Genomic DNA, 27014 nt, shown 5'->3' on the forward strand with positions numbered 1-27014 from the left:
AGCATAATGTGAGGTGAGACGGGACACAGGGTCTGAAGCAGACATGGGACAAGGTCTCCCTCTGCTGCTAAACCATTGTGCATGCCCCTGTATAAAAAACTCTGGCAATGGCATTCCTGAGCTTTGTTACCCAAGGAAGACCTCAAAGAATCTGGACTAAAGGGGAAGCAGTCAGGCTCAGAAGAATTTCTATGATGGATTCTGATCTCTCAGTCTACACATCTGTTCTGAAGACACAGAATGTATCCAGAAAATTATATTTTACGCAGTTATACATTTTTGCAAAAATTCTTTGTGCACACGTTTATCGCAAATGGCAGCTCAAAATAAAAGATTAAGCATTAAGGAGTTTACAAAAAACAAAAATAACAACAACAACAACAACAACAATAATAATAATAATAATAATAATAATAATGTGAAATGAGAGAGAATGTCTTGCAATTTTTTGATATCTCTAAAGTAATTATTGTTTGGGAAATATTTACTGGATGGAAATGGCTGGTAATTGATTTATTTAAACTGAAAAAATAGGTCAGACTGTCTATTAATCCTGACTGATATATATATAAACAAACATAATCTTATAAATACATCCCTGTACAGCAGTAATACGAGGCTCTGAAAGATACGTTACCTTAGAAAAAGTATTACAAGAATGAGAAACTTTTCTTCCACCAACTTCCAGCAAATTAACATGAGTTTTTGTTTATTTATTTATTTTTTTCAATTAACATACGTTTAATTGCCCCCCCTTTTTTTTTTCGTTTTTTACAATATTAATTTAATTCTACCGAGCGAACACAACACGCATGCGCAGTGTAACCATCCCGGAAGTAGATCTATGCACGTGTAGCATTTGTCAACCTTGAGAAACTACAAAACAAGGAGCCAGCAGCTTCTGCCTCCAAACGATCTACTTCAGTAATGCCAGTAACACGATTGTTGTAAGTAACATGAGCTTTTTCCTCAAGATGTAAGCGAGAAAAGACATTTCGTCATTATTAGTGGCTTTATCTTTACATTCAGGACCTTGCAAAGCCAGCTAAAGTTAGCAAGTCTAGTTTCTAGACTGTCTGCTGTTTAGTGTTTATCATACACAAATCTATGCTGTTAGGTTTCCTTCCTAACTAAACAACTTGGTTAGCAGCAGCTAACTATGCTAAAAACAAATGTTAGCATGCAGCTTGTGTACTGGTCCCTGTTTGGCTTCAATGGTCAGTAATTTACTAACAGTAACGGTGATGCAAATTTACATTTAAATATTGAGAGCAGTAATGTTACATTCATACATGCCAAGTTTTGGCTTTCATATTTGCAAGGGTTAGGTCGTACAGCATATAAAGGTCTTAGGAGTTTGTGATAACGGTGTTACAATGTGTAGATCAGGTGTGCTCAAGTCCGGTACTGGAGAACAACCATTCTGAGACTTTTATATGCTTTTAGATGAGACCTTGTCCAACACATCTATTCTATTCTATTCTATTCTATTCTAATCTATTCTACAGTCATTTAGCAGACGCTTTTATCCAAAGTGACTTACATATGAGTGAGAACAACACAAGCACAAAATTAAACAGTAGAGGACATCGTAGGAAGATGCTAGTGGACTGTCCACTTGGATGCAGATCCTTGCATAAAGTGCTATGGCCTTTTTTTTTTTGTTTTGTTGTTTACTCCCTTCCCACCATATAATGTCACCTATGTTACAATACAAAGAATTAATATCATAAAGTTTGTTGCAAAGAACTGGACTAAGTTCTCCAACTTTCCACTAAACACAGCTATACTAAGTGTTGAAGTGTTCCTTGAAGAGCTGAGTCTTCAGCTTGCTCTTAAAAGTAGACAGGGACTCTGCAGAGCGGACAGACTTTGGGAGATCATTCCACCATCATGGCACAACAGAGGAAAAGAGTCTGCCTAGTGATTTAGTCCCACGTTGTGGTGGTAACATGAGGCGTCTTTGACTGGTGGAATGCAGCTGTCGAGAGGGAGTGTAGGCCTGGATTAGGGTGTGAAGGTAGACTGGAGCCGTTTGAGTTATTGTTTTGTAAGCCAGAAGCAAGGCTTTGAATTTGATGCGTGCTGCCACTGTAAGCCAGTGAAGAGCGATTAGCAGCGGAGTGACATGAACTCGTTTGGGTTGGTTGAAAACCAGACACGCTGCGGCATTCTGGATCATTTCCAGAGGTTTAACAGAGCATGCAGGCAGACCTCCCAGTAGGGAATTGCAGTAATCGATGCATGAGATGATCAGAGCATGAACCAGAAGCTGAGTCGTATGTTCTGTCAGGTACGGTCTGATTCTCTTGATGTTGTAGAGAGCATATCGACAGGTACGGGCAACCGAGGCAACATGGACCTTAAAGGTCAACTGGTCATCCACCATGACCCCAAGATTCCGGGCAGCAGGCGTAGGAACAAGTGTGACAGAGTCGAGCTTCACACTCAATTGCGGATGTAAGGAAGGATTGGCTGGGCAGACGATGAGCTCTGTCTTGGACAGATTGAGCTGAAGGTGGCAAGCCTTCATCCATGCCGAGATATCAGCAAGGCAAGCTGATATTCTCATTGAGACTGTTGTGTCATCCGGAGGAAAGGAGAGGAAAAGCTGAGTGTCATCAGCGTAACAGTGATAGGAGAAGCCGTGAGAACGTATGACTGCACCAAGTGAGGAGGTGTGTAGTGAGAAGAGAAGAGGGCCGAGCACCGACCCTTGAGGCACCCCTGTTTTCAACTCATGTGAGCTGGACACTTCTCCTCGCCAGGATACCCTGAAGGATCTTCCTGAGAGGTAGGACGAGAACCAGGAAAGGACAGATCAAGAGATGCCAAGCCCAGAGAGTGTGGAGAGGAGAATCTGATGGTTCACTGTGTCAAAAGCAGCAGACAGGTCCAGCAGGACCAGGTCTGACGATTGACCAGTGGATCTGGCAAGCCGGAGGGGATCAGTAACAGACAGGAGAGCAGTTTCAGTGGAATGGCCTTGCCTAAAGCCAGACTGATATGGATCAAAAAGGTTTTCATCGTGGAGGAATTGCGAGATTTGGCTAAAGACTGCACGCTCTAGTAGTTTAGATAAGAAAGGCACCAGCGAGACCGGCCAGTAGTTTTCAACCTGGGCTGGGTTGAGTGTGGGTTTCTTCAGCAGCGGGGTGACCCGAGCTTGCTTGAAGACAGAGGGAAAAAGCCCAGATTCAAGAGAGGAGTTGATTATATGAGTTACTGCAGTTTTGATCGTAGAAGAAATGCTCTGCAGGATGTGAATCATATGAATGGCTCATTGCCAGCCCCCTGCAAAAGCGCATGACATGCAGAAGAGGATGTTCAGATATTTGATGCAGAGTGAGTTGGACGAGGGTTGCATCTAAAAGTTGCAAGATGGGAAATCTCCAAGACCAAACTTGGACAACTTTGGTGTATATCAAGGGGACCAACATTAAATTAAGTTATATTTGATTTTAGTTTTTTATTTTTTTTAAATTTTTAAAAAAAAATACATATCTTATTAATCTACACTAGGGGTAGGCAACTACCACAGTTTATCAGGATGAAAGAATGTCCCAGCCCTAATTGTTAGTGTAGAACAGGGGTAGGCAACTCCAGTCCTCAAGTGCCACAGTCCTGCCAATGTTAGGGTGTCCCTGCTGCAACACACCTGATTTAAAATCAATGGCTAATTAGCAGAGTTGTGCAGAGTTTGATGTCATGCTCTGCACAAGTCTGCTAATTAGGTCTGATGTGTGCCAGGTGTGTTGCAGCAGGGAAACTCCAAACATTTGCAGGACTGTGGCACTTGAGGACTGGAGTTGCCTACCCCTGTTCTACACTAACAATTAGGGCTGGGACATTCTTTCATCCTGATACGATTCCAATATTTTGGGTGCCGATTCGACTTAAATTGTGATTCTCACGATTATTCAATATTGCTGATTTTTGTAGACTAAAAACAACAACAACAAAAAAAAGTACAAAACTTATTTTTGCTGTCACTTTTCTCAATTTCAATTAGGAAAAAACAACACAATAGCCCAGTGTTTCTCAATTCTGGTCCTCAGGCCTCCCTGCGTTGCATGTTTTAGATATGACCCAGCTCCAAAGCGCTGTGTAAGGTTATTGAACTTACTCATCAAGTTCTTTGCAGCTGGTTAACAAGCCCATTATTTCATTCAGGTGTGTTAAGGTATGGTCGCCTATGAAACATGCAGTGCAGGGGGGCCTGAAGACCAGATTTGAGCAACACTGCAGTAGCCAGACCATCACTCTGCTGCTATAATGCCCAAGAAGACTAGTAAAAAGATCAATAAAAGTGACAAACATTTCATCATGGATCACTTTTATCTATTTGGAAAAGTAATCCATTTTTTTGTTTAAAAAAATTGATTTTAAAATTGTGAAGCAAAAAATTCCAAAATTGGATTTTTAAAAAAAAAAAATAAAAAATTGATTTCCCACCCCTACTAACAGTATTTGACCCCTTATGTTCTATGTGCTCTGTGCTGTGAAATGTTTATTTTGATGTCACCAGAGAAAAGTTTCATAACTATCTAAAAACAGTCAGTTAAGACAGAAAATGATAAGATGGACTATAAGTACACAATTAAGTCAACTGATGTGAAGCCATTTGATTGACACATTATAAATGTAGTTTAGTCTGTGTTTGAAGGCATGTCATTTTTATCTACTGTGAGTTACCACTTGCCAAACACTTTCAGGGTAGTAGTTTTCTTTCCAATAATCTCAATTCTCAGAGCACATTAAACAAACCCTTTTGTCTAATAAAGCGCACTTACATAATGACATTAATCTGTTTTTAGTTTAAATTGGATAAAAACCACGTGATTTCCTGCACAATAGGTGTTGCATTCATTTAGTTTGTTTTGTAAATACTACACGATGCTCTCATTGTGGATTTCATGGTTAGTAACAAGCAAAGGTCATTATCTTATGTTGTTACAAGTTATTTGAAGCTATTTGAAGCTACGACTTATGCTTTCTCTACCACTAGTGTTGCTCTGATAAATGTTACTGGCTGTTTGTGGATGTGATTATTTATGGTTTTATCTTCTCAGATACCCTCTCTACCAGTTGGGGAATCCTCAGCTGAGGATCTTCAGACCCAACTGGTTCCTGACTTTGGTGCGGCCAGGAAAAGAACAGCCTCCTGACACTGTTCAGTTTCGTGTTCCAATGGAGTAAGTTTTTAAATTAGATTTTCCTTTTCATTCCTCTTTGGCATCAAATAACTTTTATTTCCCATATTTTTATTTAAAAGAATATTTTGTATCTCACTTGGAAGATTTGGGTTTTTGGGAATCACAACTCCTGGCACTTCAGATTTTGCTTCTGCTAAGAACTGGTTTTTGATGTGTAACTACAAACTAATGCGAGCAATCACCGGAACCAGACTATCTAGAATCGGGTCATTTTTTGCTTGATACTGCTTATTGCTTAATATTGTAAAATGAAATCTGGTGCTGGTCTTGGTTGTTCTAACAGCAGTGGAAAACTTCAGCTGTGGAAAAAAAACTGAATGTGAAGAACCCAGAGACTGTCTGAGACCTCCAGGCTTACATAGATTCCCTGGGTGAGCAGAAGACATGGACGTTTGACAGAAGTGGGTCAAGCACATTAAAGCAGCTCTATTATGCTATTTGTAGTTTTCTGAGCTTTCTACGGTGTTATTTTATTGAATACTCATCAGACATTAGCGGCGCCATTTTCTTTTAATCACCAAAACACGTTTGAGTTTTTCAGCAATCTACGTTCGGTTTCCATGGGGACGGAAACGATTTGTTTTAGAGTTTTTTTCTACTTTGAATTTTTAGTTGGGACTTTGTGATTGTTCATCTTCTCTAGGTTGTGCACGTTCAGGAGAAAAAAGCCACACCCACCTTCACTGCTCAGTATATCTACGCTTAGCAGTCGGCCAATCAGACGCAGGCAGGACATAGGGCATATCTAAAAGGACATTTGGCTGATCTGAGAGGATCAATACAAAATGAATGAAGGGGTTTGTGAAAAATTCTTGATTATTTCTTGGCCTTCTGGACTTGCATATTAAACTAAATTAGACTGAAATGTACATGATAGAGACACTTTAGGAGAAATAATTTTATTCCCAATAACAGCAGCTCTGTAAATTTAGGAAAAAGTTGTCAATTCAATAAAAAAAAAACTGCGTTTTCATGTTGCTGAGAAGCTTAACGTGGCGCAACAAGTCATGTTATCATACCAGTTGTTGCTGATGGACTAAGAGATGAAGGGCTGCAGCAAATGACTAATTTGGGAGATAATTTGTGACATGTGACTAAACCTGCCACACAAGAAAAAGCATCTGGACTTTTCTTCTAACCCCATAGATTTTTGTAAAAGCGTGTAAATTTGCGTGATACGTCTCATTATTAGAACATATTTCATGTTCGGCTGAGACATGGAGACATTCTGCTGTTACACTTTGGATGATACAGAGATCATGTTGATGTTGGAACATTAAATCAGGCATGTTGGTAACTTTATTCTCCCCGTGGTTCATATAAAAATTTTATTCAAGCTTTCTGAGGACAACTATGAAATTGTCAAAATCACTGTTACATCTTCAAGATTAAAACACACACACTGTTTCATTGTGTGCAGGCAGGTGATGCACCAAGTCGCTCATCACTGTCCTACATTGCTGCTGCTGTTACAGGAACAAATGAGAGTGGAACATTTAATCGTTAATAAGAGGAGCTGAAATGTTTCTGTTTGACAAGAATATTTATGGCGTTTTTTTGGCAAACTCCTCCAAAGGTCATTTAGTCCTTCTCTGAGAGATCTGTTGTTTACATTTTGTTGCTCATCACAAGCTTGATGATTGATGAACAATAAGGATTTGATATGTTAGGATCATTGGTGTGCAGTGATTGACTACAACTAATGATCTAGCTAGTACAATAATATATTACAGTACTGACATGAGAGGGTAGACTGTCGAGTGGAGTTTTCATCCTGTGTTTCTCCTTTCTCTGTTACAGTTATAAACGACACCAAACTAACATGAAAAACAAATCAAGTTAAAGATTGGCAGATACGATACATTTGTTGGTAACTGTAGGATACTGTCTAGCATTGTCAATCCAGATAACAATTCTGGCGTCAGCGTCTGCAAACCGGAGCAGACACCAGGTTGCTGCTGTAAAAATGGCTCGACCACAAGATGGCTCAACAAACAAAATGCATATCACATTAGTCATCAATAGATTGCACAAATGCTTTTTCTTAGGAGTTTAAAATACTACATTTTGCAGCCAAAAACAATAATCTGTCCCCTCAAACTTAAAAAGTAAACTAGGATTACATTGGGTTAAAGCAATAACAGGCATCAGCAGAAAACTGCTCTGTACAGTGAATCTGAAACAAACATGTTTCACTGCATTAATTCTGTAAAACACACAAAAAACCATTCAAACCAATTTGTTAAGAAATTTTGTTGAGCAAGTACGACCTTCCCGACCTGCCCTGACATCCAAACCAATCAGCTGCTAGATCCGCCGAGAGCCAGCCTTTTCCCATCATTTACGCAGTTGCAAGACCACAACTGGCACCCGAAGTGCAGCTGCCTTGATCTCACAAAATTACCATTACATACGTCATCAAGATGTCAGAGCAAGTCAGGATCAAGCTGGACACAAATATAACTGGCATGCGTTTTTGTACCCATTGCCAGTGATAGATTTTTCAGAGGTCTGGCTCATCTTGAATGAGCCTGAGGTCTATTGGCAGAGTATGTTTACTCTAAATCATTACTGCATGTTTTGACTAATGGATATTTGTGTTGTATAGAACAGACCTGCTTAGATTTGAGAGAAAAATACTTTTCCCTTAAAAAGATGACGTCATAGTCTCTGCCTCTGGTAGTTTCATTTGACCCCAGTTGTTCCACATCTGTCTATTTTTTTTAAATGTGCAAAAGTTAAAACAGGTCTGTTTATCTGAAACATTTCCTACTCCTGTAAGTGTTTTATGACTTGTGCAGCGTTTGCAGTTGAAAACTTGCCAATTTACTGAGGCAGAAAATAGTTTCTTTCAGCTTTTCACCAATATGGCCAATTAGTTTATTAAATGCTGAGCAACTTATTTGTGTATTTTGATTGTCTTAGCAGTCATGCTGTCAAACGACAGGCAGTTTAGAGCTGGTATAAGCTTGCCACCTCGTGTTCATCCCTACACACAAGCTTGTTTTTGGGTTGTTCATGTGTAAGTACATCCATGTGTTGGTCCATGAGTTTATCCCTTCCATTTTCATGACTACAGTGGCTCAGGAGCGCCTTGAGGAAATGTCATTACATCTGCCAGAAACATCCACTAAGACCGAAGGATAAACTTTATTACATTTTGATGGTCAGAGATCAAGGTTACTGTGATCTCACAAAACACTTTTTTGGCCATACCTCAAGATGGAATTTAACACACATGTCTAGCAGGGTAAAAATGATGAAGTGATGACATTTTCTATCCCAAAAGCCTAAATGTCAGATTCACTGTGACATCATAATGTTCTGCAAAAGCACTTTTCTAAACATTATTCAACACCACTCTTTAGAAACAGAAGATCAATGTTTATCAAGTATCAAGTCAGTGGTGGGGTCAGGCAAATGCATGTGACTGTTCTTATCTATCACATAACTTTAAAGCTTTAGATTCTTATTCTAAGTCTTCTTATTATTATTCTTTTTCTTCTCTTCTTATGATTCTTCTTCTTCTTCTTCTTATTTATTCTAAACCAGTTGTAAAAGCGTGAAATGTTAAAAACCAAGTCTGACCTGTGTTGTCTATCTTGTAACTTCTGTTGCAGTATAATAGTTAAAAGCAAACTTATGATACAGTAAACACATGTTTTACCATTTAGGCAGCTATAATTTGTTTTTACAGGGACTGAACTGTACTTTCAAAGACAGTAATTACATACCTGAAGTTGTCTGTCATGGCCACCAGGTGGCGTTACAGCCTCAAGAGAGGAAAGCAGATTTCAGTCTTATGTACTGTACATCGTTTGTACTACCATTTGACTTTTTTTTAAATGTTTGGTAGCTGTAGTGATGACATATGAGAGCCTGTCTTCGGGAGTGATTTAGTTGGAGATGTCCAAAGTTTTTTTTTCTTTTTTTTTAAAATTTGGCTCTGGGTAGAAGTTCAGATGAAGGTGTAGACAGCAAGAAGTCAAACATTAGTCACCTAAAGGAGCCAATATTAACATCTAGAGTGACGAGAAAAGCAAAATGTTCTTGATCAGTCCCCAAAACCGGAGTCGAATGGAGCATGCAGTAGATCAAGCCACTTGACTACTTTAATGTGCCTGAACAATATATCCCGGTGAATGTGTGTGTCTAGTATTAGTTTGATGAGTTGGACGATTTCATCATGAAGCATTCCTGGAGGTCCTTACCAGTCAGCACCGGCAGTGATAAGCTGATTTTGGACCGCATCTGTGAGCCAAGGTTACTGGGGTTAGCGTTGCTCCTCAGGTGAACCGAGGCCCACAACTCACTCTGAGGAGAAAAATTGAAGTTTGCAGCAGATCATCTATGTGTCTCTGGTGGGGTTTAGACCATAATCTGTTCATCCAGGTGCTTGGCCTCCCACTCTGATTTTTGCTTCATCTCTGCCAAACTCCTAGGGTGCTTATGTAATTGTGTGTGTGTGTGTTTGTGTGTGTGTGTGTGTGTGTGTGTGTGTGCACTTGTCAGTGTGGGTAAGTCAGTTTGTGAGAATGGTGTGTGCCTTTGTGTATTTATCCACAAAAGTGGCTAAGTGCAGGGTGCGTGTGTGTTTTATAAGGGTGTGTAAGGTTATTTTTTCTTGCAGTCTTTGATGCCTGCGAGAGGTGCGCGGCTGATTGATAGGATGCTGGGGCCTCAGTGTGTGCTTAAAACATTGTTGTTTTTGTCTGTTCTTGCAAACAATGTTGTAAGAGGACACACGCGGGGAGACAATGACACAACTGAATATCACTCCCACTCCCAGCTTATTGATAAGTCTGAGTCATAGTGGCAGTGAAAGCTGTTGTAGTTCTAATCTCCCGGTGGTAGGCGGTGAAAGCGTGGGTGGATTCTGCAGCCGAGCAGCTGTTAATAAGAAGTGGTAATGCTCTCTTGTTGGAGCAATAACACAAGGTGGCCTTTTTCTTGATGACACCTGGGAGGCAGAAATCCTCAGTGGTTTACCTCGATCTGCGCTGCTTACCTGTATTTTTCATCCATTTTTAGACTTGCTCTTTTCTGGCATTTGCACAACTTTCTTTGTCCTTTTTTTTTTTTTTCTGTCCCACCCTGGGCTCTGCTGTTTATTGTGCTTTTCTTAGACGCTTTGCTACACATCCAAAACCAATCCCTCTTTGCCGCTCGTTCTTTGAAACACCTGGGCAGCGTTATCTCGTAATTCTGTTTCTACCTGCTGGAAGGAAGTATTTGTTTGTCTATGATTGTTCTCGAACCTTTTGTGTTATGCAAGTATTTCCTCTCTGTTCTTAGAGCATCATCAAATTTCTAGGTTTACACCCACACACACCTCTTGGACCTCACCTGGCATGGCTAGAGGCTGTTGCTGACGCACACAAAGAAAGAACACACCACTGAATTTTGTGTTTGTCCTACACCTCAGTCGCATTTTCTGCTGTGTAGACTGAAACCAGACAATAGTGTTTGTGTGTGTGTTTTTCTTTTTCTTTCTTTTTTTTTGTTTTTTTTTTTTGGAAAGTGTAATCTGACTTAAAATAACCTGTCCCTCAGCAGCTTACAGTGTCTCAGTAGACTGACAGGTCTTAATGACTTATATGACCAGTCAAGGGCAATCTTAAGACCTTTACACACAGCGGTTGCATCCTCTCAGTGCAAAAAAAGATGTTCTTGCATACTCACTCTAGTTCCCCTTTGCTAGTTTATACAGATCAGAGGCATCTTGGTACAAAATCGGTGTGTGCAGATCAGTTGAGGGACGACATTGTTGATTAAAGCAATGCTACATTTACATGATGGACTTGCCTTTTGTTTCTTACAGAAAGCACAACGATGCAAATTGCTGTGTTGAACATGTGTAAAAAAAAAAAAAAGGAAAACAAAAAAAACTCATTGTTGTCAGCTGCTCCACTTAAACACAGTTCAGCTTTTAGATGTTTCCCTGCTCCAACACACCTGATTCAGATTACATGGATCCAACAACTTATCAAATTGTACTCAGTAACCTATTCATTTGAATCAGGTTTGTTGAAACAGATAAACATGCAGCTCTCAAGGCCTGTACTTGCTTTTCCCGGGTTAAGGCTAATAAACTTTAAATGATTTTAAACATGCTTAATTAAACAGCCGCTGGATTAGTGTGATTAGCTTCACAGACCTTTCTGAGGGACATGAAGGGACTCGCTATGATCTGTGGCCTCATTTATAACACGGTGCATAGGAAGGATCGCTACAGGTGGAGCAAGTTGGAAAAACAGGGAATATGGCACACAGACTTCTGGAGTAATAAAAGTGGGCACTACGCTCTCACCCTGTTTCAGTTTATAAACCTGCATTGGATCTAAAGTCGTGAGGGAATACCTTGCTCCGCCCATATGGTGGCTGTAAAAGGTCAGCTGAACGCCTTTGATAAATATTCACCTATATTGTTGCTCAGGATGTAAAAGGAGATCCCAATGAACCACGTTGCGAAACACAACAAGGTTTTATTTGGTGGACACTAAACTGGCATCACCAGTGCTACAAAGGCAGAGGAGTGGCAACAGGTGGCAGATGGCATCAGCACTGTGTCATCAAAGGGTCAGATGCCCACAGGAGGAGTGTGTGCACCACAGGTGAAGGACAGGGAATGCCGCTACTCATCCCCACAGACAAAAAGCTGGTTGGGATAAAAGGCAAGTCCAGAAGCACCAGATGAGATGCATGTAAATTATTCTTTTGTTTCAAATGAGAAAATAGACACAACTGAAATGTCCCTTACACCAGTTTATCTAGTGTTAAATAATATTTCTTTATAGTTCCAGATCCTGTAAAACCCCCCCCCCCCCCCCCCCCCCCCCTCCTTAGCTGCCGTGTTGTTTATATGTTCATAAACATAGTGTGATTACTGGATCCAGCCTTATATCTGCAGCATTTAGCTCAAACATGAGCGGATGGAGCTGGAGATCAGGGACAGCGCTAGGTGTTAGTGTGTTATGTAGCACAACAAATGCCCTCGCTATCTTACACGTCTTTGCGGGTGTGAAACATAGGCATCGAGCCACCATATGCCCTTCAGCACCTTCACAGTGCAGTTCTGTTCCTCTGCACTCTGCGGGTTGGGAAAAGGAGTGTGCAGCTATCATTTAAGAGGATATCTACTCTCGCCTGATAGGTTGAAAAAGGCTGAAGTAATGGGTTAGTACCAGACGGCTGCAGTCCAATAGATTTACTGTGCCAGTGTTTGAAGCAAACAAATACATAGATGAAAGAGACTTTTCCACAATTAAATGAAGACAAAACTGAGATTATTCTATTTGGTAGCAAAGAGAAGAGGATCAATGTTGGTAAACACCTGGAGACTCGAGCTCTTAAAACTGGATTACTGTAACGGTCTTTTAACAGGACTTCAATCCAAAGACTCAATTCAACGAGTCCAGACCAGCGTCCAGACCAGCGTCCAGACCAGAGTCCAGACCAGCGTCCAGACCAGAGTCCAGACCAAACATGGAGAAGCAGGATTTAGCTGTTAAGCTGCAAACAAGTGGAACAAACTGCCAGTGGAGATTAAACTTGCCAAATGTCGACACTTTTAAATCCAGATGAAAAATTCTTTCTATTCATGTGCCTATGCACGACATCTGCACAGTAACTTTGAATTAATCTTGTTTTTAAATTACTTTTAAATAATTTATGTTTATTTAATTGGGATTTTGCTATTTGTGTTGTCTTTTATGCTTTCATACAGCATTTGTAATGCTTTTAATGTTTTGTGTAAAGCACTTTGAATTGTCTTGTACATTGAATTTGCTGTACAAATACACTTGCCTTGCCTTACATCACACCATGGTTAGCACCTAACCATTACTAACTAACCCGTTCTCCATCCGTAGTGTGTAATGGCAAGTTTTCTATGAATAATCCTTACCTGAAAGCCTGTCATCCTGCAAACCTCCAGCCTCAAGTCTACACGCAACACTGCTGTGTCTTACAGTAAACGAGTGGTGGGTAGACCCAACAAGCCACTACACTGATGAGCAACATGTTTGCATCACACATGATGTAACTTTTGCTTTCAGTTAATGAAAGCAGATTCATTCTCACTTGGTGCCTTGTTAGAACATAAGTTCCTCTTTATTAATTTTGCAAATAGCTTTATATAGAACATGTAATGTAAATATTATTTGATTTTGCACCAATGTGTCTCATTTCAGATAATTTCTTTGGTTTTGTTCTTCTGTCGTTGGTGTCGCACTTTCCTGTTTCTCCAGATTTTGTTCACATGACGGGATCAGAGTTGCCATAGATGTTTTTTTTTTTTTTTTTTTATTTTATTTATAAACCCCAAAAGTTGACTATAATTAGTGTACGCCTGTGTTTGTAAGTATGGCAGCTTTATAAATGAAGCATGGGTCTTTGATCTATTTCTGCTTTATCGTAAGATCAAAATCTAAACAATGAACTCCGTCCTTCACACGCTGCTCTTTTACTCTCATCCTCTTAACTGTCTCAGCTCTCCTTCAATCTCAGGTTCCTTAATAGCTTTCCCTCGAAACAAAGTCTTCTATTATAATCTTGATACTTGGTGTTGAGCAACTTCTGTGCATGCTTTGTCTGCTTATATGGGAGGGTTAAAGTATGCATATCTTAACCCAACGTGACAATGGGTAGGCTAACAATGAGGAGCGGCTTTCTTTTGCCTTTCATCTGCACAGAACACAACTCTCCTGTTTCATTCTCACCACTAAGCCACTCTTGACACGGTGTACTTTGATGTTGTGTGTGTGCATATGCTGTATATATGTATGGACTGTTTGGTGTGCCCTCTGTGTTTATATATGTTTGTATAGAGTGTTTACAGAGGTTGCACGTGAAGTCTGCAAGACTTATTAGAACAAGGAAGTTTACATGTCAAGGAGTTTCAGAGGAGAAGTCTTCCTGCTTTATGAAAACACAGACTGCAGTTAAAAGTTGTCCTATTTGCAAATCAGTGATGGTAAAAACCTGCCGTTTGTCTTAGTTTTATTCTTGTGTGTATATCATCATGGTACTTTCCACTTGCACCATTATAAGTTTTTTTCAGCATGAACAAATGCAGAGCAACTAAACCAGTAAGTTCTGTTAATAAACCAATGTGCTGTGTCAACTTTGATAGAAATTGGCATGGTTGTAACTGGGTTTTCAGAAGTAGCATGACACGACTTAAAAGTAGGCTAAGCTAGGTTCTTATTAATAAAATGTAAATATGAAATCTCCAGAATGCAGTGAGCGCCTACAATCTTCAGTATTGCTATGTTGCTGAATCACTTCTTTGCCATTCATTGGTAATCCTTATTCTTAATTCACCAACCAAAAAAGGTAACGCAGGAAGTGTCAGAGTTGCTGGAGCTCATTTATATCAAACAAAGAACCACATAAAAAGCCTTCCGGCCAATTCAAGAAGAGGCAGGTTTTCTAAGGTGGGTTCATTGTACCCACAAAGGGGATGATTGTCATTTAATATCTTAGATGAAAGTCGGACAAATGTTTAGGCAAGGTGATAAAAGATACCATCTATTTTTTTCCCTAAAATCTTTATTCTTTCTGATCTTTACTTTGCTTGATTTTATACTCTGTCTTAAAAGCACCTATCTGTAGCCAGTAGGTGCAACATATACCATTGTACACATTTATGTGTATGTGTTGCTGCTTCGGATTAAATATGCCAACACCCTTCCTGGTTGCAGAGCTTCATTGCCACTGATTTGTTTCCATTTGTGCACTTTGAACAATAGAAATAGGTTGCTACAGCTATATGAAAACATGGGACACAAGTTGCACAACAGTTGCTTTAACTGAATTTGTGGGAATGTTGAAAATAGGAGGTAACCGTGGTATGTGAATGGAAATTAAAATTATTCTATTTATACAGTTGACAAAGTGCTGGTTATAGTGTTCATTATCACCAATGTGGGTACTATAAAAGCATGATTTATATTTAGTTTTATAGAAATGCCATCTGTGGCTAGAGCTCAATGGGGCCACTTTTTTATTTCACAGTGACGGTTGTTCTGCGTCATAGCTGTGTGTGGTTTCATTTCTGAGCAGGTGCATGCATGCCAGAGTGGAGGACACTCTGTCATACCCTAATTACATCACAGACCTAATTAAGGAGATGCAAATCAAGGTTAAGCTGCAGCCAAGGTGTTGTCATACACCTTTCTTAAAACACGAATCACAATGATGTCTAGTAATTCGACCAAAATATGAAACTAGACATAATATTGACAACATAGTGGTTCACACAATATTTATTCAGCTGCCCACTCTCCATCTGCTACACTTTGTTTTGTTGCAATGAGATAAAAGGGTCTACATCATCTCAACTTCCCACTGTGAGAATATTTTTTCTGAGTCAGATCTGTGCTGATTTGTACGCTGAGGTGAGCCTGTATCTACGGCACTACACTTACTCTCACGTTTGCCAACATTGACTTGAGTTGTTCTCTTCATCCCTCATATTCAATTTTAAGATGTTATTATTCTATGCTAGTGTTAAACATCCAAACCAGTCTCAGCATCTGTGGTTTGGTGACGCTGCTTACATGCTCGCTCTCTCTTAGGAAGTGCTAATTAACCCCGAATTACCTCATTTTTACCACCTGTAGTGGATTTTCAGCACCCATAAATGTTCATTCAACCATCCAAATGCACAAAATCTGTTAAAGTCAATGTTCTTTGTGGTTTTTTCTTTCTGATTTAAAATCATTGTCAGTTAAGGGCGTCCTTTATTTGCAGTCCTAGTACTTACAAAGCAGTACTAGGACCCCCCCCCCCCCCATTGTACCCTTTAACCTACTTCTCTCATGCTTTCAAAGCACAGGTGGAAATGGACCACCTTAATATGATACTTAATATGATAAAGTGTGTAGGTTCACTGCTGGTGAATGATTACATTTTATAGCAATTAATGGAGCTGTGCAGGTAAATCTGCTGATTGATGACTTGACTGTGCGGTTAAACACAGAGAAGGAAGGCACAACAAAGACAGCAAGTGTATTCCAACCATTCGTCTCTGAAAATGCACAAGACGTTTAAGTGTTGTATCTCCCATGTAGTTTCCCCTTAAATAACAAAGAACAATATAACTTTTTTTTATTTATTTATTTTTTTTTTTTTATTGTTTTCTGATAAAAGGAGTCAGTGTGGCTGACACAGTGGCTGACATAAACCTGCTTGGCAACAACGAACCATAATTGAACTTAATCCATCATCTGCGTCATCTGATGCCCCTCTTAAGTTTTGTGTTTGGAGTTCTTTCATCATCCAAGCCGAGGAATCTTTGTAGCGTGTGTGTTTGCATATAAATATATACCAGTTGCTGAGGAGCGATGCTTTTAGTGTTAGCAGTTGCTGGAGACAAGTTTTTATTCTTCTAGAGAAGCTGAAGTGTGAAAGGAGTCAGATGGGTATTTATACTAGGATGATGATCATACAGCCTGCATCACTGTTGGAGGCGCCACACCCTTTGCCTAACTTTAGCCTTGTTTATGTACACACTCAACTTGACATTTTCTCCCCAGCTCTGGGACCGACTTGTAGTCTGAAGCTAAGATGGGGGTTACACATTGACCGAGTTCAGAGAAAAACTGCCCTCTGACATGATGCATTTAACTTGGTTGCATAGTATTTCTGTGTGCTGGGATTGTAACTTGTACTGTTATTAGACCAACGCCACAGAAGTTTGTGAACCTGAAAACTAATTGCTTCTGACTCAGAGAAGGTTTGAAGTACACCAATCTTTGTTATGCACATGTTCCAGAGCCTGAAACTGAGATACAGCAGTTTACCGCTTTGGTTTTAAGCACGGTATGAAACCATTATGCTTTAAACAGCAGACAACACACTGCTGCCATCACACAAAAAGTCTAATACAGATAAAAAAAAGAAAAAAAAACATTTAACAAATATTTTACATATTGTAAAGAAAGAAACACTAACTTATAAATAAACATTTTCACGTGCAGACTTATGGAGTCTGCATGTACGTATGACTGTACTCATTTGTTCTGTTTGCCATAGTTGTTTTGTCAGCTTAAAGCAATACCTGTTCACTAAGCACAGTAACAGACACGACTTTGCTTGGGTTTGTTTCATGTATGTCATCTCCCCGCTTGTGGTTGCTGGATAACTGGAGTGCTAAAAGCAGTATGTACTTAGAAAACTCTCTTCTCATTAATCAGGATCAGTGTTCCTTCTGCTAATGATCCACATGACTCTGCACAGTCCACAAGCCATTTTCCTCTCTTCCAGTTTCCTGCCCTTGCTTTCTAGGAAAACCCGTCTCTTAGAGCAATCAGTCTCTCCTTCTCTCATGATCTCAAGTACCCCGGTCACTCCGCTCTGCTTCACTTCCCCCCAGGCACACACTGTGAGACGGTGGTTATGGGGAGAGGTTGGTGCAAATGGAGCAGAAAGGCTCATCTGCATGCCACATCTTAGGAAACACATCTTTTTCTTTTTACTTGGCAAAGGAAAACAAGTTGGAAGGGTGATCTCGCACAGAGACAAAATGCATTTTGCTGAATGTTAATCTTGTTTGGAAGCACAAAATGAGTATTGGCTATTGGCGTAGACATAGATCTTGCTTTCCCTTTCAGTGCAAATAAAACATCATGAAACCTTTTGGCACTGACTAAAAAAAAAAATGAAGAAAAAAAAACAACCTACAAACACACTGTTATACCAGGCTAGAAATTGTGCACAATCAGCATTCACATCAAATGACTCTGCAGCAATTGCAGATTGTATGATATAGTCAGGAATACAGATAAGACCTTAGCATCCCTTAAAACTGACTACAACAAATAAAAAGTGTAAAGATTGATCGAGCATCTGTACTTGGTGGATCAGTTGAGAATGATAAACTAGCCGAATTATCTCAGAGAATCTCAAAGAAGACAGGGGAATTGGGGAGCTGTTCTCAAAGAACATCTTCCAACAAAGTCTGCAGGTGCCATCCCTTCCTGTTGTTGTGGCCATTAACTTTACTCCTACTGGCAGCTTGTGAGTACCAGTTGTACTCATCAGAGCTTTGAGGATAAACTACCTTCGCGTGCAATGGGAAAGAATTTCATCCAAATCTAATTTAACCTCTGTGGCTCAATATTAAGGAATGATAATGTAAAATAACCTCAAAAGTAAAACTAAGGAAGCTCATTTACACTTTTCTTCACTGTCAGACAGAACCCCCTTCTTGCAAACCCACTCCAGTTGTCCTGGACCAATTTTAAAAGGATTTTCTCGTTGAAAACTTATTTCTCTCTTTTTTCTTTTTAAAGGTCAAGTCTGAGGTTAGTGTTTTGTTGACTCATATTATGGGGTCCTCTTTCTTCAAATGTGGAAATTCTTACTCAAGTACCATAAAGCTTACTTTTCTCAGTACACTCAACATAGAAAGAAACATTCATTTTCTACATCACTGTCAGCTTTGTTTCAGAGGAAGGAGCAATTGTTTGTACTGCATGGAAACATCTATTACATCACTCTTGAGAACAAAGAGTCTTTTGTTTTCACAGATGGGATTTTCTCATGAAAATGTTTGCCACACTTTAACATAGTTACAACAACTCAAGGTGTTGTGCTGTTTACTTTGACCAAATGTGAATATCACACTCCCCTGCTCTGTCAAAGAAACATATGAGGTGATAGAAGACACCATATCCAAGCACTCATGTCAGACCACAGCGTCGCTATTAAGCACTTTGTCTGACGCATTTGAGAAGTGCTTGCTTGCAGGCTAATCCAATTGGCTAGATTGATTAGCAGTTAAAAGCATTGCTTCCTCCGGGCAGAGGAATCTGTTCCAAGTGATACCCAGTGGGCTACCTTTTGCTTGGCTGCCCCGCCAGATCAGTTGGTGCCAGGTCTACTTCCTGTGTAGGGTTTCACTGGACACAATCAATACTTGCAGACAGCTAATTGGATGAATGCTAACACTCACATTTCTTCTCCTCTCTACTTTATGGTCCAAACAACAAGAGCTGAGCAGGAGTTTTTACAGGGTCTTTTCCTTTACAGTAGATCATATAATTCTAGAGATTATGGGGAAACGGTTTGGAAATACATTGGATCTTTTCTGTATGGATATGATACACGAGTGTTGGGTTAATGGGTAGTTATGGAACTTTTAACATTGCAAGTACTAGACTGGAGCCTCAAACACCATCCCTTAATCTGCTGTGGTCACACAATTTGAAAGTGTGTGGGAATGCATTTATATGGCTCTTTAAGGCACAGAAACCAGAATACTGAAAGCTGTTTTCTCTGTGTTTCCTCATTTCTCCTTGTCTGGGCAGAATGACAAAATTTGACATCAAGAACTACTTGGAGAAGATCTACAACGTCCCTGTTGGAACTGTCCGCACCAGGATACAGTTTGGTAAGTGTCTTACAGCTTTGCACAAGTTTATACAGAGAGATAACAAACATTTACCAAATTCCAGGTGGTTGCCATCAAAGTACTGCCAGGATTGGTGCCCTCCCTCTGTTCAGTCATGCTGGTGCTGACTGTGTTTGGAGCTTTGTGATTGGACCTGATATAAGGTCACAAGTCAAGTCAAAATAAATCTATATGTAGCTTGCATGAAATAGTTAGTTGGTTAGCTTGATTTTCTGTGTCAGACCAGTGCAGAAATTTATTCCTTTTAAAGACTAAACTGAATGCATAAAAATCCAGGCACAAACAGCATTAAAAGTCATTGGAAAGTTGATTTAATGTTTTTAGTTTGCGTCTTTAATCTTAAGTTTTGGTAAGGAAATTTTGGTTATGTTGAGTTTCTGTTTTGGAGGCTGTCAGTGGTGGTTAGCGGCGATTAGCAATTTCAGCTTACGATATAGATGGTCTTCCGTTGACATATAGCAGTGGGAGTGTTTTCCAGCAGCTAGTTGCGGTAGTGGTTAGCATGCCTGGCTCTCCTTTCCCCTTAACACACACAGCTGCTTATCTTACAATCTGCTGCTGCAGCACTCCAGCCTCCATCTGTCCCAGGACACCCCATGTTCCCTCCATACTAACACGTGCTATTCACTTGCAGAATCAGGGCCCTCAATGCTTCATCTCCTTCACAGTCATAGCAACCCAAACCTCTGTTCCTGCCCCCTTGTCAAGGATTGTAGAGCCAAAACTAGTTTTATTCATTGATTTAATAATTCTCTTGGATTTTTATGAGAGAACAAACAGGTTAGCTTTTGCACCGGCTAATCTGAGCACTCCTTACATTTCTGGGAATTTGCAGGCTCATGGGAGAGCTGTGTTAGAGAACATTTGAAGGTGCTCATATGCTTTTCCTAAAGGACCAAGAGGAGCCCCCTCTACCTCTGGAGGAGAGATTGAGAAGGTGTCATGGAGAGAGGAAGTGGAAGAGAGGCACCTAGCATAGCCTAACCTGCAATGTGGAGAACCAGTTACCATTGTTTATTAGGGTTGTGTCATTAGAGGCTAGGGTAGGAAGGAATGCCCCTTGGTGAAGCAAGCTAAAATAAAGCAGCAAGCATTTGGGGGATAAAGTGAGCTAGAGAAGAAGGGGCAGCTCGGGGCCCCCGGTTATCCCGAGGTGCGTCAGAGAAGGTATCCCTGTCTGCGTCAGGAGTTCCACTCCATTGGCAGTGTAAAGATGGGAACAGACTGAGGAGAGTGAGGGGCGCAAACAACCTTTTCTTCCCTCCTTGTGCGGCAGGGGTATTTTGGAAGGAGTTGCCATGGCTACCTTTCCAGTCTGGGAATTGTAACGTGATAGCTTGCTGCCAAACCGCAATCTCAAAGTGGGAGAAATTGTGCTTGCGTTTGCGAGTGTTGTATGAAAGCTCTGTCTGTGTTAGGAAAGGGCTACGCAAACTAAGACAAACTCAACTTTTTAAGATCTTTTTGAGGTGTGCAGTTGGGTGTGTCCTTTCTTTCCTTTTTTTCTGACATGTCAGAGTCTTACCATGCTCTATTAAAGGTTGTTGCATTTCCCCGTGGATTTCCTCAACAACCCAAAAAGAAACACACATGCATATACACACACTCACTCTGGCACTCACACTTTGTTACCTCTGTCTCCCACCCACACAGGGGCCTCCACTTACCCATGGTGGTGTGGAGGGGGTGTTTTACAACCCTGCTTAGGGCTTTCCCTTAGCAGTGGGCTGCCTGGATAGTGATTACTAGCTATGAGTACCACACACACGCACACATATATACATACACGCACACACAAATGAGTCATTACAGTGGAATGTTTCCCTTGTTTTTCATGTCATAAACCGTTCCCATGGCAATGGCAGTTACTCAGAGGGCCTGTTGACTTGACCACCAGGGTCTTATTGAGATTAGTGTCTCGGGCAGAAATGGACTGTTTGATTCTGCTTCCTTTTCAATCTTTGCCAGTAGCTGTCATAGCATGAAGATGTATCTATTTGAATGAAGTGCCTTATCAAAGCATATCCTCTTGACTTAGACATAAACAAAGCTTCTCTCCTGACCTACACACTCATGCACACAGACATACACACTCAACAGCTCCCCAAGTCCCCCGTCTTCCAGACTTGGTGAGGTCTGACAGGAAAGAAGATGATGTAATCATCATCTCCAGGTGGGGATGAGGTTAACCTGCACTCCTTTGTCAACAAGATCAGGTCCTGCTTTACCAGGCATGCATACCAAGTATTTTCTGTTCTTCAGGGAAATGAGGAAGATGAATAATATGAACAAGATGTGTAGAAAAATATTAAACGTAATGTTGTAATTATTATGGAAGTAAATGGATGCTAGGATTGCACTTTCTTTATTGCCTTTTATAATTTAATGAAGTTTGTGCAGCTCTGATGTTGATATCCTGTAATGATACTTGCAACATTGCTCAATTATATATTATGTTAAAGAACAAGGTATCTCACTAAAAAGAATAAGTCATCATTTCTATGAGATAGGTTGGAAATGTATTTCAGATTTTCAACTCATAATGTCATCATCCATCTGATGCAACTAATTACTCATTTTTTGTCTGTTCTTTTGGTAAAACTAGTGATTTTTGTGTTTTGCAGGGTCTAACAAGAAGAGAAACCACCTGAACCAAAGGGTTAAGCAGCCAGACTATAAAGTAGCCTATGTTCAGCTGGTAAGACATAAAACACACACATACGGACTGGACTCACTCTTGCAAACCATTTTTCTGATTTTTCGTTTCCACCTTTCCACTGATACTTCTGTTAGCTTTACTCAGTGTCAATGAAAAACAAGAAGCTCTTTCTGTTTTTTCCACATATCAGCTGGATCTGATCAGTTAAAATAACTTTAAATGAATAAATTTTCATTATAAAGTTTTCTTTAAGTTTTCATTATTACAGTTGTGTCATAAAAAAAGCTCCAACTTGCTTCTTGGTACTTCATAACTGCACTATAGTTATATACATACCAGTTATCAGCTTAAGAACACTATGAACTTTTACTTCACCTGAGGGGACTGTTGTCACAGACATCTTTAAGTCCAGTGTATGTGAGACTGAGAATGTTCGAGTGAAAATAAAGTTCTCGTTCATTTGGGCTATAATAAACATGCTTAGGGGTTGCATAAAATAGCGTGTCGTAAATATCATTAACAGCAAACTAGGGAAAAAGACTTTGTCAGCACTATTGTTCATTATTAACTGTATTTCTTTCTTTACAATTACAAACAAATTCCCCAGAGACACAAGATTAGTTGCTAGATTAGGAGACACTGCTACTCTGCGTGTCTTCCTGCTAATGTAACTGCAGTTCAGGGATGTCCAACTGAGTATAAACTTCTTTTTTTATTTTAAAGAAACTATTTCTTGGGATCTTAACGAAATGTCTGTGACATGCTTGCACAATTATGAACAGGATACAATTCCAGAACATCTTTTTCAATCATGTCTGCACACCTTTGCTCAGTAGAGATGGAGAGCTTTACTAGCATCTGGTTGTACTGGATGGAATCAGAGCGGGACTCTACTTAAGTTCATCTGTGTTTTCCAAAAGGGTGTAGTTGTACAGCTCTGAACTACTGTGCATATATAATATGTGTACAATATGTAGCTTGGAAGCTACATACACATGGACGGTGTTATCGTTTTATGATGTTATCAAGTTTGGGATGTTTTATTTAAGGAAATAATAATGTGATTAATAGTTTTATCATGTTGGCCAGCCATAGTAGAGTCTAAGTTGTCTATTATTTTTAAGTTAAGGTATCTCATATAACTTGTGGTAAGAATTTGCTGTTAATTTGCAGAACAATAAAAAAAAAAAAGAATTTGAAGAGATTTAAGCAACAAATGCAACATGATTTAAAGTTTTGGAAGAAGATAAAACTAGTAAAGCTTTTACCACTATGTCCCCTGTTTGTCTGTTTGGCCAACGTGTGACTGGGACAGTTGCAGACCGAGCTGTCCACAAAAAAGTGACAGGATTATTTTATGTCAGAATTTTGAGTTGGTTCTAAATGAAATTATTTGTATATGCACTGCTCAAAAACATAGAGAGCACATGATTATTCCCATGTAACTGAATGTCAGCTACACTTCTGGGCTCCCAGTCTTTCCAGTTGGAAAGTAAAACCAATTGCGAATCAGTTTGCTTGCTGTTGTACAAATGGAACAGGCAACAGGTGGGAATGGGAGGCAGTTAGCAAGGAATTGCTCTGCAGGTGGTGGCCACAGGTCATTCCTCATTTCGTTCACTTTTACTTTTTGCCAGTTCGCTCACCGTTAGAGTAACACGAGGTGGTGTCTGCAACATACAGAAGTTGCTCCTGTAGTGCAGCCTGTGGCACTGTGGCAATAAGATTTGTTGCATCTCCCAGAACAATGTTGAGAGCACGGAGGCGATACCAGATGACAGGCCATTATACAGGGAGACATGGAGGGGGCTGTAGGAAGACAAAGCCAGAGCCCTACAAACCAGCGTCCAGCAGGCCACCAAACTGCATTTTTCCTCTCAAACTGTCAGAAATGGACTCTGTGATGGTAATTTGAGGGGTCAACGTCCATAAGGGGGACCTGTGCTTGCTCCCCACCACTGTGGAGTTCGATTGGCATGTTCAAGACAACACCAAGACTAACGGGTTCACCAGTGGGGCCCTGTACTCTCTTCATTGACCTTGAGAACAGGTTTATATTGAGTACTTGTGACAGATATGAAAGAGTATAGAGATAGCGTGGGGACCATTCTGCTGCCTGCAACACCTTCCTACAAGACCAGTTTGGCAGTGGGTCAGTGATGGTCCAGGGAGGCATATCCTTGAAAGACCATAGAGACCTCCATGTGCTGGCCTGACTGCCATTAGGAACTGGAATGGGATCCTTTGTCAGACCATATGCTGCTGCAGTGGGATGCAGGTTCCTTCTGATGCATGGAAATAAGCAACCTCATTTTACTGGAATGACTCAGCAGTTCCTACACAACAAAGTTATTGGTGTTTTTTACTGGCCTGCCCTCTCACCAGATGTGAATGCAGTCCAGCACCTCTGGGACATCATGTCTCGTTCCATCCGCCACCACCACGGACCACCACAGACTGTCCAGAGGTTGATTAATGCCTTGATTTAGGCCTGGGAGGAGATCCATCATGAGAACATCCGTTATCTCATCAGGACAATGCCAGACGGTGTGAGGGTTCATACAGACACATGGAGACCACACAAATTTTGAATTGTCTTGAGTCTTGGCATGACGCTTTTTCTGGTTTTATTTGAATGGGATTCTGAATCCAGACATCCATGGCTTCATGATTTTGATTTCCCTTGATCCATTCTTGTGTTATTTTGCTTTCAACACATTCCACTATGCAGTGAATAAAGATTTTTCAGCTACAATATTTCACTCAAGATCTGCGGTGTGTTGTTTAAGCATTCTCTTTATTTTTTTGAGCAGCGTGCTTTATATTTCAACCACAAACATTTATCTTTTAGATTTCACAATCTGTTCATCTTTAATCAGACCACAAACCTTGTCTGGTTGGTACATTACGTGAACAGGATTATCTCACTAATGCCTGTCGAGTACATAGTGGGAGGCAGAGACCTCACCATAATAACCCTAGATAATATAAATATATTTTTCCTTTAACCCTCAACTTTGATGCCATGAAGCGTTTTGTAGGCGAGACTGGTAAATCGATGTCCTGACAAAGTTTCTAGTCGAAAGGCAGTTTTGTTTTGGGATGGTGAGATCTCAGACTCACTCATCCTGGAACACATAACATAAAATTTAGCAAGCATGTTTATTTGCTTACACAATCACATATCTCCACTTTGCATCTCTCTCCTGTGTGGTTCATGCACTCTGGCTGCCCTCTTGAGAAAGCAGCAGTCTGGGTTCTTGCAGAGCCTGAGGGTGAAAGGTTCTCTCAGTTACATGCCAGACTTATTACAGCGAATATTGAGATATGGTTATTATCTGGTGTAGTTCTCTTTTCTGTGCTTGCACGTTATGCTGTAGATGGATTGGGAACATGTATGTGCATTGTGATAGTTTGATTAGACTCTTTTGCATCTCAGTTATCTTCACATTTGTGTTTTAAGATGGACTTTGTGTGAGGAGGGCTCATTCCTGCAAATTACATTAAAGGTTAAACTACGCCAATCTTAACGGTTACACAAATGTACTCTAAAAACATTTTTAAAAAAGGTGCCTTTTGAGGGCCTTTGAAGGAAACGTGAAAAACAAAGGACCTTTGTTTTGTGCCTGCCGTTTTGATCTCCCTCCTATAACTCAACAGTGGTGTAGACACTTGTTTACGCTGCACTGCCCAAACGACTGGGAGCCATCAATCTTGAAACGGATGAATAATGAAAACTGTCTAAACACGACAATTTGAAAGAGGATAAATAATTGAACTAACCATGAATCATTTAAAGAGGAGACTTCCTCTTGTCTGACACCAAGGAAGTGGCTCATGTGTGTGTCTAGATTTCCCAGCAGAGCTAGTGATGCTCCTGTCTTACCAGTCACATACAACAATGATAGGTGTGAGGATGCAGAACAACAGACGCAGCCACGCACACACCTGACACTTGTGCATCATTCATTGATGTTGAACCCAAGAGTACTGATGTTTTTCAATGAGTCTTATCTGCACTCTCATCTGCCATCATGTCACAAGTTTCTCCAGTCATGCTTATTTAACGACAAACAGCAGGCAGACATGCTGAGATGCAGGCTCTTTGTGCTTAAAATGGGTTGATATAAAACCGAATATCCGGCCTATTTCTCTGGCAGGTTTTCAGAAAAACATGCTCCCTCAACTCCCTTTTCTACCTCACTCTCTCTTATGTACACTCACACACACACAGAGGCCCAGAAAAACCCTCCTTTCTTTTGCAGCGGTCGGGAGAAAACAAGATTGTTCCTAATTGACTCCACATGTAGGAGAGTGTTCTGTGGGTAGATGCTCACACTGCGGTCCCCCCATTCAACAGCCCTCATCCTTCCCGCTCCCTCCTTCTCTTCCCGTGTTCCCTCCATCAGCTAATATTGCAGCAGTAATACATTTGTGCGCTTTTCTCTGTACTCTTGGTTTGTGGTTGAAGAGAGGCCTCCCGTTAGCAGGGTTCCGTGACGGCCATTTTCCTCAGGCTTAGGGGGACCCCAGTACTGGTGGGGGGGGTTGAGCGGGGAGGTGAAGAGATAGCGTCTACATGTGTGAAATGTGCTCTCTGTGTGGCAAAGTGTGTATATATGTGTGAGGGGCTGAGAGGGGCAAGCAAGGAAGGTGACTAAGGCCATGATGGAGTTTTGCCAGAGCACGGAGGTCCAGAGATGGGGCGATGGGGGAGGAA

General features: G+C 40.5%; 1 protein-coding gene across 1 annotated transcript in view; it reads left to right on the plus strand.

The window, feature by feature from the left end:
- The first annotated feature begins 826 nt into the window (after positions 1-826).
- mrpl23 (mitochondrial ribosomal protein L23) overlaps positions 827-27014 on the plus strand; it is a 54315-nt gene continuing 28127 nt past the window's right edge. The window contains exons 1-4 of the mRNA XM_079258687.1: positions 827-947; positions 5073-5195; positions 19532-19614; positions 22260-22333. Coding sequence (XP_079114813.1) covers positions 928-947; positions 5073-5195; positions 19532-19614; positions 22260-22333 — 300 coding nt within the window. The 5' untranslated portion in view covers positions 827-927. The remainder of the gene's footprint in view (positions 948-5072; positions 5196-19531; positions 19615-22259; positions 22334-27014) is intronic.

The sequence above is a fragment of the Telmatherina bonti genome, assembly GCF_933228915.1.
Source record: "Telmatherina bonti genome assembly, chromosome: 2".
In the NCBI taxonomy this organism is placed as follows: Eukaryota; Metazoa; Chordata; class Actinopteri; order Atheriniformes; family Telmatherinidae; genus Telmatherina; species Telmatherina bonti.